General features: G+C 34.8%; 3 protein-coding genes across 5 annotated transcripts; all 3 read left to right on the forward strand.

Annotated features, from left to right (window-relative positions):
- LOC109331309 (probable alpha,alpha-trehalose-phosphate synthase [UDP-forming] 9) lies at window positions 239–5,598 on the forward strand. The gene is made up of 4 exons (XM_019565717.1): window positions 239–332; window positions 2,408–4,438; window positions 4,539–4,812; window positions 4,907–5,598. The coding sequence occupies exons 2-4, from the start codon at window positions 2,448–2,450 to the stop codon at window positions 5,228–5,230; spliced, it is 2,589 nt and encodes an 862-aa protein (XP_019421262.1). The 5' UTR covers window positions 239–332; window positions 2,408–2,447; the 3' UTR covers window positions 5,231–5,598.
- LOC109331310 lies at window positions 8,741–12,748 on the forward strand. Of its 3 annotated transcripts, XR_002105772.1 has the most exons (9): window positions 8,745–9,017; window positions 9,104–9,184; window positions 9,280–9,456; window positions 10,437–10,607; window positions 10,870–11,082; window positions 11,160–11,248; window positions 11,708–12,411; window positions 12,448–12,471; window positions 12,542–12,748. XR_002105772.1 is itself a non-coding variant. In XM_019565720.1 (8 exons), exons 1-7 carry the CDS (start codon window positions 8,879–8,881, stop codon window positions 12,380–12,382), a joined length of 1,539 nt encoding a protein of 512 aa, XP_019421265.1. In that variant the 5' UTR covers window positions 8,741–8,878; the 3' UTR covers window positions 12,383–12,411; window positions 12,448–12,748. The 3 variants fall into 3 exon arrangements, 2 of the variants coding, with proteins under 2 accessions (XP_019421265.1, XP_019421264.1); XM_019565720.1 differs by having other exon boundaries at window positions 8,741–9,017; window positions 11,714–12,411; window positions 12,448–12,748; XM_019565719.1 differs by having other exon boundaries at window positions 12,448–12,748.
- On the forward strand, window positions 14,120–16,471 carry LOC109330807 (the record flags this gene model as incomplete). Its single annotated transcript, XM_019565085.1, has 5 exons — window positions 14,120–14,330; window positions 14,593–14,805; window positions 14,883–14,971; window positions 15,431–16,134; window positions 16,171–16,471. Coding segments are annotated over 4 exons (1,188 nt in total), but the record flags the coding sequence as incomplete, so codon positions are not given.

Below are 17,688 nucleotides of genomic sequence, written 5' to 3' on the forward strand. Positions count from 1 at the left end.
AGCAAATTCCAAAAGAATTAATTTGTTAGTAAAAAGGTGATAAGATACTTTTATAATATAAAAAATAATGTTGGAAGGAGAGAGAGTTTCCGCAAACTGTAATGCCAGTTAAGCATTGTAATTGACATCGAGTTTATCTTAGAAAGAAAAAAAAAAGTAGAAAAGGAAAAAAGAAGTCTATCCACTTGTGTTGATAGATATATATAAAATAAAGTACTCTTCAAAACCATGTCTCCTTTTAAGTCAATCCATTTTCCTTTTCATTTCTCTCAGATCACTTCTTCCTTCACTATTCTCTCTTTCTATCTCACCGGATTTTCTTCGCCACCACAGTTAGTCTCTCATCTCTTCTTTATTTCTTTATTTATTTATTGTCTATAGCGCCGTTAATTACTTATTCTTCTTCCCCGATCCTTCACGTGTTTTTTAAGTTCCTATTTATTTGTGAGGGAGGAATCACTCTCCAAGTTTTTTAATCTTTTCTCCACTTTCTATTTTCATTTCTCTTCTCTCTCTCTATTTTGTTTTTTTATTAAAAATGTTTGTTCATCTTGATCTGTTTAAACCAGTTTCATCTAAAATATATAGATATTTTTTGAGTAAGTATCTTTTTCAACTTATTTATTGTTTTTGTCTCTGAATATACAAATCGACTTAAGGAATTTTATGATAATTTCAAGGAATAATATGATATGATATGATAATTTCCTAAAGTTGATATTAATATAGCCGCTGGTATTTTTAATAATATTAGTGAATTTTAGTTTTTGGGTTTTGTTAATCTTCTTCAGAAGGGGATCAAGTTGGAGTGAGATTATTTTTATTTTTTTGCGTTGATGAGATTTTTATTGGTTAGAATTTTAGGGTTTAAGATATTATTTATTGTTTTTGTTTGACCCCTGCAACACTAAGATTCAACTTAAGGTTCTTTTATATTTCACGCAACTCTTAAACAATTCTTAGTTGTATTGTATGATTCAACTTGTAGTGGAGTATATGCCACTAACTAAGATGAGTGCGTATGCAACAGTGTCACCATAACATGTTTATGTATTAACTATTAAGGCATGCTTATAGATAAAGATAATATAACATCACTCTTTTGATTTGTGATTTTTGATGTACAATTAGAAAGCATAAATAATATGTCATTAACTGGATCTGAATTTATTGTTAAAAAACACTTTACTAATGTATTTTCTAAGGTTCTTTAATCTTTACTTGCCTTTACCAAATTCCTTGATTATATTGCTGAAATTTGTTTTTTCTGTCAATATGGGAGGTTCTAGGTTTACTTGATATCCAGTTGATTTAGGGAGGGATGAAGAACACATAAAACGAGTATATAAAAATATTTATGTAATAAATATCTTTGAATATGTGTTATTTTTATATATAAAAAAGTTAGATATGTATAACTATTTTTGAAAATATGTTCCCAAAGGGGAATGATTGAAAGTCATATCACAAGCCTGTTTCTCATGGCTCCCAAACATTTCTGGTCCATCATTTATTCTCCGAAAACCAACTCGCCAACATACCCTTAGATATTCAAAGTAAGGATTTGTCTCCATATAGTGGAAAATTTATATCATTACATGTAATAAACGCTGCCAGTGGTTCATTTTCTTTTTTGGGTTTTACTAATACAGTTAGTTATTTGTTCTTTTGCTTTTATTTTTATTTGGGAAGCCTACAGGAAACTAATATAGCAAGATGTAGCTAATTGCTTATACAACAATCATGTCTTATTTACAGCAATGATAATGACCTTTTTTCGTCTTCTTTTGTAAAAGATAATGACCCTTTTAATACTAGGCAGACAGTTTCTTCATATAATCCATTTGTCATAGCGATGGAATTTCTAGCTGAATTATTGTTAATCACGACATAATTTGTTTTTCATTTATTGTCAATTCATTTCCTTTTGGTGCTTAATGTTCAGAAGCCCACAATCTGAACTAACTTGCTTTTCATAGTTTGTGGTGAATATGTTTTGATCTGTTATGTAGGAATACTTGAAGCCAGGAAATCTAAGTTTCAAGTTTCAGATTAATAGTGTTGCGTTAGTGAATGGTTTGCTTATTGTTTTATTTCACTGATTGCAATTGCTAAATTAATTTGTCAAAGTGCCTTTATAACTATAAGATCCAAGCTAGCATGTGTCTGGAATAAATCACAGGTGATAGTAAGTGGTACATAATATCTGCTCAATTATCTGTTTATAGCTTGTATAATGTGTCATGGTCTTGTTTTAGTTGGAGATCAATGATATATTATTTGTAGCATTCTGGTTAGGTTATATTTTTTCTTCTCTTTATTTATTTGTTCCTAGACCCAGCTAGTGAAAGTCTCAGCACTGAACCACTATTTATTAATTTTCTAATTTTTTAATTTGAATTGATAGAAAGAAGTAAGACATTGAAGAGAAGGTCTCCCCATCAGTCATGGCATCAAGATCGTTTGCTAATCTCCTAGATTTACTTGGAGATTTGCCGGATATTCCTCACACCCCAAGAACACTTCCAAGGGTTATGACAGCTCCTGGAATTATTTCTGACCTAGATGTTTATGGTAGAAATGATGTGGGCTCAGATGTTAGCTCTTCTGGTTCTGGGTGTCGAGAACGGAAAATCATAGTAGCGAACATGTTGCCGTTGAAGGCTAAAAGAGATATAGACACTGGTAAATGGTGCTTCAGTTTGGACGAGGATTCGATTTTATTGCAATTAAAAGATGGGTTTTCTTTTGACAGTGAGGTGATCTATGTGGGGTCCCTCAAAGTTGAAATAGACGCCGGTGAGCAGGACGAAGTTGCTAAGAAATTACTGGAGGACTTCAATTGTGTGCCTACCTTTCTGCCCCATGACCTCCAGAAAAAATTCTATCTTGGATTTTGTAAGCAGCAGCTCTGGCCTCTCTTCCATTACATGCTACCTATGTGCCCTGATCATGGTGACCGGTTTGACCGCTCGCTATGGCAGGCTTATGTTTCTGCAAACAAAATATTTGCAGACATGGTTATGGAAATAATCAATCCCGATGATGATTTTGTTTGGGTTCATGACTATCACTTGATGGTATTGCCTACATTCTTGAGGAAGCGGTTTAATCGAGTTAAACTTGGATTCTTTCTTCACAGTCCTTTCCCTTCATCTGAAATTTACCGAACTTTGCCAGTAAGGGATGAAATTCTGAAGGGTTTATTGAATTCTGATTTAATAGGGTTTCATACATTTGATTATGCTCGCCACTTCCTCTCTTGTTGCAGCAGAATGCTAGGTCTGGACTATGAATCTAAACGAGGACATATAGGACTTGATTATTTCGGCCGTACTGTATTTATCAAAATTTTGCCTGTAGGCATTCACATGGGTAGGCTTGAATCTGTGTTAAATCTTCCTTCTACATCTGCTAAAGTTAAAGAGATTCAGGAAGAGTTTAAGGGTAGGAAGGTGATTCTTGGTGTTGATGACATGGATATTTTTAAAGGCATCAGTCTAAAGCTTCTAGCTGTGGAGCATTTGCTGCAGCAGAATCCAAATTTGCAGGGCAAAGTTGTCCTAATTCAAATTGTGAACCCTGCAAGGGGTTCAGGGAAGGATGTTCAGGAAGCAAAGAGGGAAACATATTTAATTGCCCAGAGGATCAACGATATTTATGGTACAAACCATTACAGGCCAGTTATTCTCATTGACCGTCCTGTTCCTCGTTTTGAGAAGAGTGCCTATTATGCTGTAGCAGAATGTTGCATTGTCAATGCTGTAAGGGATGGTATGAACTTAGTCCCATACAAATATATTGTTTGTAGGCAAGGAACTGCACAAATGGATAAAGCACTAGGAAGAACAAGTGATTCTCCTCGTACGGGCATGCTTGTTGTATCAGAGTTCATTGGTTGTTCTCCTTCTCTAAGTGGGGCAATCAGGGTCAATCCCTGGGATGTAGATGCTGTGGCTGATGCACTGTATTCAGCTATCACAATGAGTGATTCAGAGAAGCAATTGAGGCATGAAAAACACTTCCGATACGTCAGCTCTCATGATGTGGCGTATTGGGCTCACAGCTTTATGCAAGATTTGGAGAGAGCATGCAAAGATCATTACACCAAAAGGTGCTGGGGAATTGGTTTGGGCCTAGGGTTTAGAGTTGTTTCACTTTCTCCTGGTTTTAGGAAGTTGTCCATGGACCACATTGTTTCAGCATACAAAAGAACCAATAGAAGGGCCATATTTCTTGATTATGATGGTACTGTCGTACCACAATCTTCTATAAATAATATCCCCAGCCCTGAAGTGATATCTGTGCTAAATGCTCTGTGTAATGATACCAAAAATACTGTTTTTCTTGTTAGTGGAAGGGGAAGAGATTCTCTTAGTGATTGGTTTTCTTCATGCAAAAGGATGGGGCTTGTGGCTGAACATGGATACTTTTTAAGGTTTGTATTTTAGTGTTAGGAAGACTGTGCATCACGTATTTTGTATCCACTCTCCACCCCTAAAAAACCTGAGTATTTTTTTTCTTTTTTGTGAGTGCAGGTGGAGTGAAGATTCTGAATGGGAAACAACTCAGGTCTCTGCTGACCTTGATTGGAAAAACATAGTGGAACCTATCATGCAATTGTACACAGAAACAACTGATGGTTCCAATATGGAAATTAAGGAAAGTGCATTGGTGTGGCGTCATCAAGATGCAGACCCTGATTTTGGCAAGAGCCAAGCCAAAGAGTTGTTGAATCACTTGGAAAGCGTGCTTGCCAATGAACCCGCGGTTGCTAAGAAGGGCCAGCATATTGTTGAAGTTAATCCTCAGGTACAAGGTTTTTAAATTTCAATTCCTCCCTGTCATGTGAAATCTCATAAAAGTTGGAATGAACTTATCAAAAGTCTTGTTTTACTCTCTGCAGGGAATAAGTAAGGGTTTGGTTGCTGAAAAAGTTCTTTCGACTATGGTTAATGGCGGCAATCTACCAGATTTTGTAATGTGCATTGGAGATGATATTTCTGATGAAGACATGTTTGAGAGCATATTAAGGACTGTCTCATGTCCATCATTACCAATAGCCCCTGAAATATTTGCCTGCACTGTTGGCCAGAAGCCTAGCAAAGCCAAATATTATCTTGATGATCCTTCTGATGTCTTAAAGTTGCTTCAATGTCTTGGTGCTTCTTCTAACCCAAAACCCAGACATCTAGCCCAATTCCAAGTTTCTTTTGAGAGCAGAGTTTGAGTTAAGACATGGCAACGCATCATTATTGGTCTTGTGTGAATCAGGGAATGTTTGGTTATTATCACTTGACATTACACATGGTGGGACCATGATGTTGCAGATCTGGTTCTTTGCATGTGAACCATTTTGCATTGCCTCTGGAAAGTTTCCTTTTTGGGTTAAACAGTGTAGTTCATGGATGACATGTCAAATCTTCTCATGTACATGGTAACATTAATTGTTTGTATTTGCTGGTGCCTCATGTAGTCTTAGGTTAGGTGTGTTTAGTGTTTTAGACCTTATAATGTGGGACACCAATAACTTGTACAGTTACACTATCTTTGTTAACAATACAAAAATGTCAATCTGTTTTGACATATCTTGTTTTAGCCTAATGGGTAATCCGTGACCAAATAAAAACAAAATTCTTAAAAGGGTAACTTTAAGTCCCACCCAAGAAGCAAAATGCAATCATGTTTATATATACAAGGAAATCATTGATTTCCATACAACATTGAGGTAGGTCTTTTTGGCAATATCCATAGTTGATTTTCTAAGGGAAAATGAAATTTGTTTAGCTGATAAAGACCGGGTGAGTGATTGTTGCTAAATTGTAACAAAGAAATTTCAGTTTGTGTTCCAATACAACTTGGTAAACTTGAATAGAGATCTTCTTTTACAGATCTTATTTCATACGTTCTCCAAAATTTTATTATTGTTGTTTATGGTTTATTATTATTGGTGTGAGACAATATATGAGATCTAAGACAACAAATATCTGTTCTGTAAGGTTGTCATTAACCTTTCAATCACTTCATCTTTGAAATACAAGGACGGGATAAGGAATCACAAAAAGATAAAAAGGAACACCACACCATAGCACGAATGTATCGCACTTGTAGGGTGACTGTGTGTGTCACTTAGTTTAACTGATCACGTATTCAAGTAGCTGTATATATTCGCAAAAGGCCGTAATAAAAAAACAATGCCTAGTATTCAGTTATATAGGTTCATGGTAATTTTTAAGAATTAAAAATGAAACAGATATCTGCTGTTCCATGCGCTGTTGTGCACTATTGAAAATACATTATGTCAATTAAAATCTTTAAACTTTCATTATTATTATTGTTTTTGTTTTATTAGCTTTAGTGCAACAATGCATTAGAAAAGATATGGTACAACTTATATATATACATGTGAATTCATACACTAGAGACAATTAATTTTGGTGAGAGAAGAAAACATCATTATTTTTTGCTTGCAACGAATTCTTGTATTTTATATTCAGATACCCTTGGTTAATTAGCTTAATCATTTCTCAAAGTTAATTGTTTATTGAAAGAAATGTGCTATTGTTCGGTTAATAATACAATAAATGCATGAAACGAAAAATTGTATGCATCAATAACCAAGTATATTATGGAGTGTGAAATCTTGAGTGGAAGAATAACATTATCAAATAAGTATCCCAATATAGAATGAATGTACAAGAGATGATGAATGCTGATAGTGAAAATAATTTCATCCTTGTATCTGAGGCTGCATAAAATGTGTAATCATTCTTTTTTACTTTTATCTCTTGTTTTTATTTTTTACCTTCTACCTAGTTCAGTGAGATATCTCTGCTGTGCTTTCATGAAAAATGCTTTTTAGGAAAGGACACTGTTTTGTTGGTTGTGGAATGAGGGAAATCAAGGAATAGAAAATTGGCATTGTTTGTTTTGCATTGTCATTATTTGTTTTCTTCCTCTGTGGGAGGGACTATAATAATACTATATATATATAAAATGTCCAATTTCAATATGATATTCAATGCAATTGCAATGCTATATATCCAATAGCCTCATCATCACGTGTTGTCAGCTTGTTAAATATCCAATATTATTGAAGAAAACAGCTTCGTCTTCAAAACAATCATGATTCAATAATTGTGACCACTTGGCCTGTTCAAGAGCAATAACCTTGCATTTATATGATTGCACCTACAGAAAAAGATGGAAATGAATTTTCTATAATAACATGTATAATGAGTCTACAAATTAATCATAATTCTATCATTCTGTGGAAACTATAAACAGAAAAGAAAAAAGTAATGTGGGATAAGGGACTGACATCACATGTCTTTAAGGATATTTCATTTGGTTAATTAAATATTGTAATATAAATAAAAAGAAACTTTTTGAAAACAAAATATAATATTTTGATTGACTCAAGATAAAAAATGAGACATCATTGACAACATGTGTCATGTGATATCTATTAAGGGATAAGGACAACCATTTTCATTCACTAGTGCATGCTGGGAACCACTCATTTATGAAAAGAAATAAGAGAGGCTACAATTTAAGCCAGTACTTGGAAATCTAAGCTTGTAATTAGATTAGATTATGTTTGAGATATATGAGTTTGGAAAAATTAAGTGAAACTTATCCTGTCTTTGTTTTTATAGTACAAAACCTAGACATTTTTAAGTACTTTCCATATGTGGAGATGGGAAATACTATGATTTAAGTTTTCAAGTATCAAGGTTAAATTTAATGATTCTTCTGTTCATTGTGTATTTAATTACTATTTCACAATATTAGCCTACGTTTACACAAATAAATGCATTGTCTACTCATCTATTATCCATTTTATAAGAAATGATATTATATACACAGATTAATTTTAACTGTTTTTATTGGTAAATAACCCTGGCATATCTACAGCACAAAAATTTGTAATTTCAGTTTCTACTTTCTACAATTAAATTTCATACAAAATAAAATAAAAAACTTCTACAAGTAATCAAAATGTTGTTCTTGCCACTTAAATTGTTAACTAGAGTGTCCTTCCTTTCATATTTTTTGCAAAATTTGTTAACAGGTTTAGTTATCATTTTATTTCTATACTGTAACTTCACTTTTCTTTCTTCTTTTTTTGGGTGGAAGCTATGCTGTAATTTTTATACTGCGATAAATTTATGGTGCCTATAATATACATATATTTTTAGTAGTGTGGCATATATAGTTCGTTCACATTGAGATGAGAGAAAATTCACTTATTTTGCATGAGCAATAATATTTATGAACCCAATAAGATTAGTGAAGAGGTGGCAGTTCTTTGGAATTAATAATCCTTGCACATTGTGTGTATCTAATCATATCCTATGATTAAAAAACTAATCTCTTTTAAATATATGATCATCCTCCCAATAAATATTATTTGTAGAATCGAAAAGTTTTAACATTTTAACTAATGTGATATCTAAAAATCTAATAGAATCTATGTGTGACTATTAGATTTTGGTAAGATAATATATGTTGATAGTAGTTATTCACTTATTTGTTACCATAACAATAACATATACTAAATCAATCACTTTCTATTCTTAAAAAATGATCCTATAATTATAACAAATCAATTAAGATTAAGACACTACAATGGCGGTTCATGATCCACTAGTCCTACTTACTTTTCTCCCTTCTTTTCTATTCTCTCTTTTGCCTTTTCCCTTCTCTTTATGCATTCTTACTTCACTCTCACACTCACCTCACTCACCCATTCACTCACTAACTCAACATTAACAAAACCCAGTTTTTCTTTTGGTTTCTACTAACACTCAATATAATAAAAAATTTGGCCTTTCAGCTCCAACCTCCATGAATTAGTTATTTTTCTTCGTCATTTATGAGAGCTACCATTTCCATTTCAAGGTGCTCCATTCTCTTGCAAATGGGTAATTTTAAGCTCTATTCTGTGTTGGGTCTCATTCTCTTGCTTGTACTTGAAGGTGCTTCAGCTGCACCATCTACTACTTCCCCTGCAAGTAAGTACTAAGTACACCTTCTTTTCATTCACTTTAATTTGATCACAAGTTCTGTTTTTTATCTCAAATTTTCAAACTTTATGCAGAGATTGTTACTGGGTTTCTCTCAAATTCTGTGCCTGCTATTACCAAATGGGTTTGGTCACTCAAAGCCAGCACCAGAACAGGTATGGATCTGTTATCATCCTTCTTGCATTTTTGTTTATTGTTTTGAAGTTTCTTTTTGTTTTAATTTATGAAATTTGTAATGTTGACTTTGCAGCGGTTTCAGGGAAGCCGATGATGAAGTTTGAGAGTGGTTATAGTGTGGAAACAGTTTTTGATGGAAGCAAGCTTGGAATTGAACCTTATGCAGTTGAGGTGTTGCACAATGGGGAGCTTCTGATTTTGGATTCAGATAATAATAACATTTATAGGATCTCATCTTCACTTTCTTTATGTAAGTGTGCCAATGTGCTAGCTTATAATCTCACTCATTGCCCGAATTCGCTCTATTTATTGGTTATTGAATTGGTCAAATCATCATATTTTTTGGAGATTTTAGGAGTAGTTTTGTTGTAGAGAATTGCAATTCACCAGCTTCTGGCTTGATTTTAGATTTTTTACTCTTAATTAGCTTCTTGGCCTTTTGTCCTTTAACTGTGTCAAATCGAATAATGTTTAAAACTTGCTCTGACTTTGGAAATTATGAGCTACTCAATGATGTGTACTTACTATCTCAGGACATTCTCTTCAGCACTTCTTGCAAAAGTGTAATTGCAGTATTTTTAGACCAGTCATACCAGGTCACGATTCAAGATCATTTTGGTGTAATTGAAGTTCATTACTGTCTGAGACTGCAGCATATCGTTTTCATGTAATTTTGTTAGTAACTCCAATTTTCTTCTTTCCATCTGTTCTGAAAATCTTGAAGTGCTGAAACCATTAGAACATTTTATGATATTAACATTTCCTAGAATAACTAGAGTTCATGATAGTAGTGAAAATAGAAGTGGAGAAGCTCTGGAGCTACAGAACTTAGAATGATTTGCTTCTTATTTGCATGCTTTACAAATGAAGAGTGAATGCCAACTTGTACTATCTACATAATTATGGATTCCTCTAGAACATATCTAGATAGTTATGGATTTCTCTAGAAAATTACATCACAATTTTCAATAGTTCATAGATGGAAACTGTCATTTCTTATTCCTTATCCCCTCAGCTCAATTGGTTTTATAAATGTAGAATCAGAAACAATCATTTGGAGCATGTGCTTCTAAATTCTAATAGTTATGCATCCATTGGCAGTTTAATGTACTAATTAACAACAAGCACGATATTACACAACTCTTTTGTTGCTTACCCGGTGTTTCCGAGACTTCTCTTTTTAATATAATTTCTCCCCTTCAAAAATATCATGTGCATGCAATTCTGCAGATAGTAGACCGAAGCTGGTGACTGGATCTGCCGAAGGTTATTCTGGTCATGTTGATGGGAAGCTCAGGGAGGCTAGGATGAATCATCCAAAGGGAATAACGGTCGATGACAGGGGAAATGTCTATGTTGCAGATACTATGAATATGGCAATTAGGAAAATAAGCGACTCAGGTTGACATTATGTCGTGCTTTGAATGATATTTCATCCTCCTCTTCCACTGCTCCCATCCCTTTTCCTTTGTGTCAATGCATAGGATACCTATATGATAACATATAAGCTTTCCCTTGTTATAATTCTAGACGGTTTATGACTCTTGTGTTTGTTATGTATTCTTCTAGTGGTGTAGGTCAAGTAATCTTTGATTATAATTCCGTTCTACTCAGACGAGTCCGAGGTTGGAACATTCTATTGAACAACTATTCCTGTTTTCAGGGGTCACAACAATTGCCGGAGGAAAATGGAGCCACGGAGGGGGCCATGTTGATGGACCAAGTGAAGAAGCTAAATTTTCTAATGATTTCGATGTGCTTTATGTCAGTAGCAGTTGTTCCCTTCTTGTTATAGACAGAGGAAACCAAGCCATCAGGGAGATCCAACTCCACTTTGATGATTGTGCTTATCAATATGGAAGTGGATTTCCACTTGGTAAACAAAATCAATCCACACTTCTCTCTAGAAATTCTGTTAATTACAAATTAAGAGTGGTTGCCTTCAATGCGCAGGAATTGCAATGCTTGTTTCGGCTGGCTTCTTCGGTTATTTGTTGGCATTGCTGCAGCATAGACTTAGTACAATTGTAGCATCTCAGGATGTGAGTGCTCGGTCTTTTCTTCCGCCTTCTCATGAGTAATACGAAATGAGATGGACATACCTACTAGAACTTAATTCGTCATAAATAAATATGATTCTTCATCAACCAAACTTGAAAAAACTTAGATGCTGTAGATGTCCAGAATTATTTAGAGAAATGCAACTATTCTCCATCTTGCAATAGAATGAATCTATTGCTTCTTACTTCCATAAGTAGCAGTGACAAGGAAAATTGTCATTTCATGTTATGATATAATTTTCAAATTATTATCATTTTTTAAGTGTGCATTGCCTATATTACCACAGTGATGGAAACCATAGCACTACACTACAGCAGATGCATGCTCATAAATTAAACCCTTCCTCCATTCTCTAAAACTGCATAATCAATGGTTCCCAAAGTTAGACATTTTAATATATCAGAAAACTGCAGTAATTAATTTGTCTCGTTCTTTTGTAGGCTCAGGGTCCATCAATGTCTGATATTTCGCCAAGTCCGTATCAAAAGCCCTCAAAATCATACAGGCCAACTTTTATTCCATCAGAAGATGAACCTGATAAGCAAGATGAAGGTCTCTTTGGATCCATCGGGAAGCTTCTTGCCAATGCTGGGGCATCAGTGGTTGAGATCATGGGAGGTTTATTTCCTGGTTTCAGAAGTAAACCACAGAGCTACCAATTTCAAAGTGAACCACTATTCCGACAACCTCAAAAACAAGTAAAAGATTGGCCGGTGCAAGAAAGTTTTGTGATTCCAGACGAAGATGAGCTCCCTTCTATTGACACAAGAAGCCCACCCCCGTGCAAAATATATCCTTTCATGTCGAAGGATGCAGAAAAAATGCAAGAGCTGTGGCGAAGTCAAGCATTTTACACCGGATGGAATGGAAATCTTCAGCAGCAGCAACAGCAACAAAAACATCATCACCGCCATCAGTACCATTCATCGATATCTCACACTTACTACGAACAAAGCCATGAGGTAACCAATGAAATATTGTTCGGGGCAGTGCAGGAGCAGGATAGGAAGCAGGAATATGTGGTTGTTAAGCCTGTAAACTATGGCCATTCTCTCTACGATAATCACAACATCCGGTCCCGAATCAGTTCCACGGGTGACATCCACAAGTACTGAGTACATACAACCAGCAAGGTTAAGAGCAATGAATCCCACACCAGCTTTAATTAGAGAGGGGAGGGTGAAATCAAGCACATAAAGTGTAATGATTTCTTTTAAACCTTGTTATCTTAGTAAGGAGAAGCTGGTCATCAGGATATAAATTGTTCACTTAGTTGTAGGTAGCTCTAGTGTGTGTATAAGCAAATTGGCCATCATTTTGGGTAAGATCAAGAAATTTTGGCATGCTGATTCTTCTAATGATGTTTACTGTCCAATAGAAAGTTATCTCTGCAAAAAAATATATTATAAAGGAAAAAATATTTGTCTGACTGATCAGTGTTTTCTTAGGGACAAAGGTATTAGATAAAGTTCTTTTCAGTACTTTTAGTCAGTGTTGGATCTTCAGCATGATCAAGGGGAGCCATAGCTCCACCAGAAGTCTTGGAAACTTGTATAAGCATATCAAATACACAGAGTTCATGGCTCAGCATACACAGAGGTCATTCACTAGAATCATTTATGGGCTTGCCACTAATCCAATAAGACAATCTTCTTTCAACTTCTTTTACACAGCTTTAAAGACTAAGAAAATGTTAAAAGATTAAACACAATGTAATTATTACTTCAGTACATAATATGCATATATGCACTTTAGGTAGGGAGCACTGTCCTCTAGTACTTATTAGTTAGAAAATATAAAGGTAATATATTTTTAATTTATGTTTTATTTTTCTAACTAATGAGATACAAGGGGAGTAGTACAATGTTTGATACAGGAGATGTAGCTCCCTTTAGGTGGTATCTGATCTCTCCAGCCAAAATCTCAACCCCACATTACATTTAATGTTCCATTTGTGTGATTCTATCAGCGTGATCTGTAACAAGAAGTGAAAAGTATGAGATGATATTTTGCCTAGTGGTATGCTGAGTTTTTGGCTTAATTGCAATGCCATTATTTTCCATTATTTGCCTATGTTAGGAGTAGAGTAGCTAAGTCAATGATAGGACTTAAGCTATGAGGTTTTCCACCTAGGGATTGTAAAAGAAAAAGGACTACATGATCAATATCGATAGAGTGAAAGTCGTTATGTATACTGACCCTTAAAAAGGTGGCAATGCTAGAAGTCACATATGAAATAGATTAACAAACTCATGTGATAGTTAAGTTATGATGTTCTCTCACTTAATAAATTAGTGTTTTGGGTTATCTTAAGTCCTATAATACTATTCAGGTTATGGATGTTGTAAAGATTCACGTGTCTTAGTGGTTTGTGACTTTTGTAGACACTTCTGTTAATTTCTTGTATTGATATATGAGTCAATTACTTTGTATTAAAAATGTCACCTAATCTTTTGTAATAATAAGTTGAATATCATTGTATTCCTCATAATATATCTTTTGCCTATAAATAAAAAAAGACAATGGAGTTGAATCAAACATTGATCCATCACAAAACTCCACTTTTGAATATTACTTGTATCCTAAAAATTCTGAGTGGTGACAAGTATTATTAATGGAGTAGATTTTCAATAGTTCATAGATGGAAACTGTCATTTCTTATTCCTTATCCCCTCAGCTCAATTGGTTTTATAAATGTAGAATCAGAAACAATCATTTGGAGCATGTGCTTCTAAATTCTAATAGTTATGCATCCATTGGCAGTTTAATGTACTAATTAACAACAAGCACGATATTACACAACTCTTTTGTTGCTTACCCGGTGTTTCCGAGACTTCTCTTTTTAATATAATTTCTCCCCTTCAAAAATATCATGTGCATGCAATTCTGCAGATAGTAGACCGAAGCTGGTGACTGGATCTGCCGAAGGTTATTCTGGTCATGTTGATGGGAAGCTCAGGGAGGCTAGGATGAATCATCCAAAGGGAATAACGGTCGATGACAGGGGAAATGTCTATGTTGCAGATACTATGAATATGGCAATTAGGAAAATAAGCGACTCAGGTTGACATTATGTCGTGCTTTGAATGATATTTCATCCTCCTCTTCCACTGCTCCCATCCCTTTTCCTTTGTGTCAATGCATAGGATACCTATATGATAACATATAAGCTTTCCCTTGTTATAATTCTAGACGGTTTATGACTCTTGTGTTTGTTATGTATTCTTCTAGTGGTGTAGGTCAAGTAATCTTTGATTATAATTCCGTTCTACTCAGACGAGTCCGAGGTTGGAACATTCTATTGAACAACTATTCCTGTTTTCAGGGGTCACAACAATTGCCGGAGGAAAATGGAGCCACGGAGGGGGCCATGTTGATGGACCAAGTGAAGAAGCTAAATTTTCTAATGATTTCGATGTGCTTTATGTCAGTAGCAGTTGTTCCCTTCTTGTTATAGACAGAGGAAACCAAGCCATCAGGGAGATCCAACTCCACTTTGATGATTGTGCTTATCAATATGGAAGTGGATTTCCACTTGGTAAACAAAATCAATCCACACTTCTCTCTAGAAATTCTGTTAATTACAAATTAAGAGTGGTTGCCTTCAATGCGCAGGAATTGCAATGCTTGTTTCGGCTGGCTTCTTCGGTTATTTGTTGGCATTGCTGCAGCATAGACTTAGTACAATTGTAGCATCTCAGGATGTGAGTGCTCGGTCTTTTCTTCCGCCTTCTCATGAGTAATACGAAATGAGATGGACATACCTACTAGAACTTAATTCGTCATAAATAAATATGATTCTTCATCAACCAAACTTGAAAAAACTTAGATGCTGTAGATGTCCAGAATTATTTAGAGAAATGCAACTATTCTCCATCTTGCAATAGAATGAATCTATTGCTTCTTACTTCCATAAGTAGCAGTGACAAGGAAAATTGTCATTTCATGTTATGATATAATTTTCAAATTATTATCATTTTTTAAGTGTGCATTGCCTATATTACCACAGTGATGGAAACCATAGCACTACACTACAGCAGATGCATGCTCATAAATTAAACCCTTCCTCCATTCTCTAAAACTGCATAATCAATGGTTCCCAAAGTTAGACATTTTAATATATCAGAAAACTGCAGTAATTAATTTGTCTCGTTCTTTTGTAGGCTCAGGGTCCATCAATGTCTGATATTTCGCCAAGTCCGTATCAAAAGCCCTCAAAATCATACAGGCCAACTTTTATTCCATCAGAAGATGAACCTGATAAGCAAGATGAAGGTCTCTTTGGATCCATCGGGAAGCTTCTTGCCAATGCTGGGGCATCAGTGGTTGAGATCATGGGAGGTTTATTTCCTGGTTTCAGAAGTAAACCACAGAGCTACCAATTTCAAAGTGAACCACTATTCCGACAACCTCAAAAACAAGTAAAAGATTGGCCGGTGCAAGAAAGTTTTGTGATTCCAGACGAAGATGAGCTCCCTTCTATTGACACAAGAAGCCCACCCCCGTGCAAAATATATCCTTTCATGTCGAAGGATGCAGAAAAAATGCAAGAGCTGTGGCGAAGTCAAGCATTTTACACCGGATGGAATGGAAATCTTCAGCAGCAGCAACAGCAACAAAAACATCATCACCGCCATCAGTACCATTCATCGATATCTCACACTTACTACGAACAAAGCCATGAGGTAACCAATGAAATATTGTTCGGGGCAGTGCAGGAGCAGGATAGGAAGCAGGAATATGTGGTTGTTAAGCCTGTAAACTATGGCCATTCTCTCTACGATAATCACAACATCCGGTCCCGAATCAGTTCCACGGGTGACATCCACAAGTACTGAGTACATACAACCAGCAAGGTTAAGAGCAATGAATCCCACACCAGCTTTAATTAGAGAGGGGAGGGTGAAATCAAGCACATAAAGTGTAATGATTTCTTTTAAACCTTGTTATCTTAGTAAGGAGAAGCTGGTCATCAGGATATAAATTGTTCACTTAGTTGTAGGTAGCTCTAGTGTGTGTATAAGCAAATTGGCCATCATTTTGGGTAAGATCAAGAAATTTTGGCATGCTGATTCTTCTAATGATGTTTACTGTCCAATAGAAAGTTATCTCTGCAAAAAAATATATTATAAAGGAAAAAATATTTGTCTGACTGATCAGTGTTTTCTTAGGGACAAAGGTATTAGATAAAGTTCTTTTCAGTACTTTTAGTCAGTGTTGGATCTTCAGCATGATCAAGGGGAGCCATAGCTCCACCAGAAGTCTTGGAAACTTGTATAAGCATATCAAATACACAGAGTTCATGGCTCAGCATACACAGAGGTCATTCACTAGAATCATTTATGGGCTTGCCACTAATCCAATAAGACAATCTTCTTTCAACTTCTTTTACACAGCTTTAAAGACTAAGAAAATGTTAAAAGATTAAACACAATGTAATTATTACTTCAGTACATAATATGCATATATGCACTTTAGGTAGGGAGCACTGTCCTCTAGTACTTATTAGTTAGAAAATATAAAGGTAATATATTTTTAATTTATGTTTTATTTTTCTAACTAATGAGATACAAGGGGAGTAGTACAATGTTTGATACAGGAGATGTAGCTCCCTTTAGGTGGTATCTGATCTCTCCAGCCAAAATCTCAACCCCACATTACATTTAATGTTCCATTTGTGTGATTCTATCAGCGTGATCTGTAACAAGAAGTGAAAAGTATGAGATGATATTTTGCCTAGTGGTATGCTGAGTTTTTGGCTTAATTGCAATGCCATTATTTTCCATTATTTGCCTATGTTAGGAGTAGAGTAGCTAAGTCAATGATAGGACTTAAGCTATGAGGTTTTCCACCTAGGGATTGTAAAAGAAAAAGGACTACATGATCAATATCGATAGAGTGAAAGTCGTTATGTATACTGACCCTTAAAAAGGTGGCAATGCTAGAAGTCACATATGAAATAGATTAACAAACTCATGTGATAGTTAAGTTATGATGTTCTCTCACTTAATAAATTAGTGTTTTGGGTTATCTTAAGTCCTATAATACTATTCAGGTTATGGATGTTGTAAAGATTCACGTGTCTTAGTGGTTTGTGACTTTTGTAGACACTTCTGTTAATTTCTTGTATTGATATATGAGTCAATTACTTTGTATTAAAAATGTCACCTAATCTTTTGTAATAATAAGTTGAATATCATTGTATTCCTCATAATATATCTTTTGCCTATAAATAAAAAAAGACAATGGAGTTGAATCAAACATTGATCCATCACAAAACTCCACTTTTGAATATTACTTGTATCCTAAAAATTCTGAGTGGTGACAAGTATTATTAATGGAGTAGTACGATGAAGATGAATCTAATATCGAAAAATAAACTAGGATTTGTGGAAATAATCTTAATAGAAACATTAGTTTA

The sequence above is a fragment of the Lupinus angustifolius genome, chromosome LG17 (genome assembly GCF_001865875.1).
Source record: "Lupinus angustifolius cultivar Tanjil chromosome LG17, LupAngTanjil_v1.0, whole genome shotgun sequence".
NCBI lineage: Eukaryota > Viridiplantae > Streptophyta > Magnoliopsida > Fabales > Fabaceae > Lupinus > Lupinus angustifolius.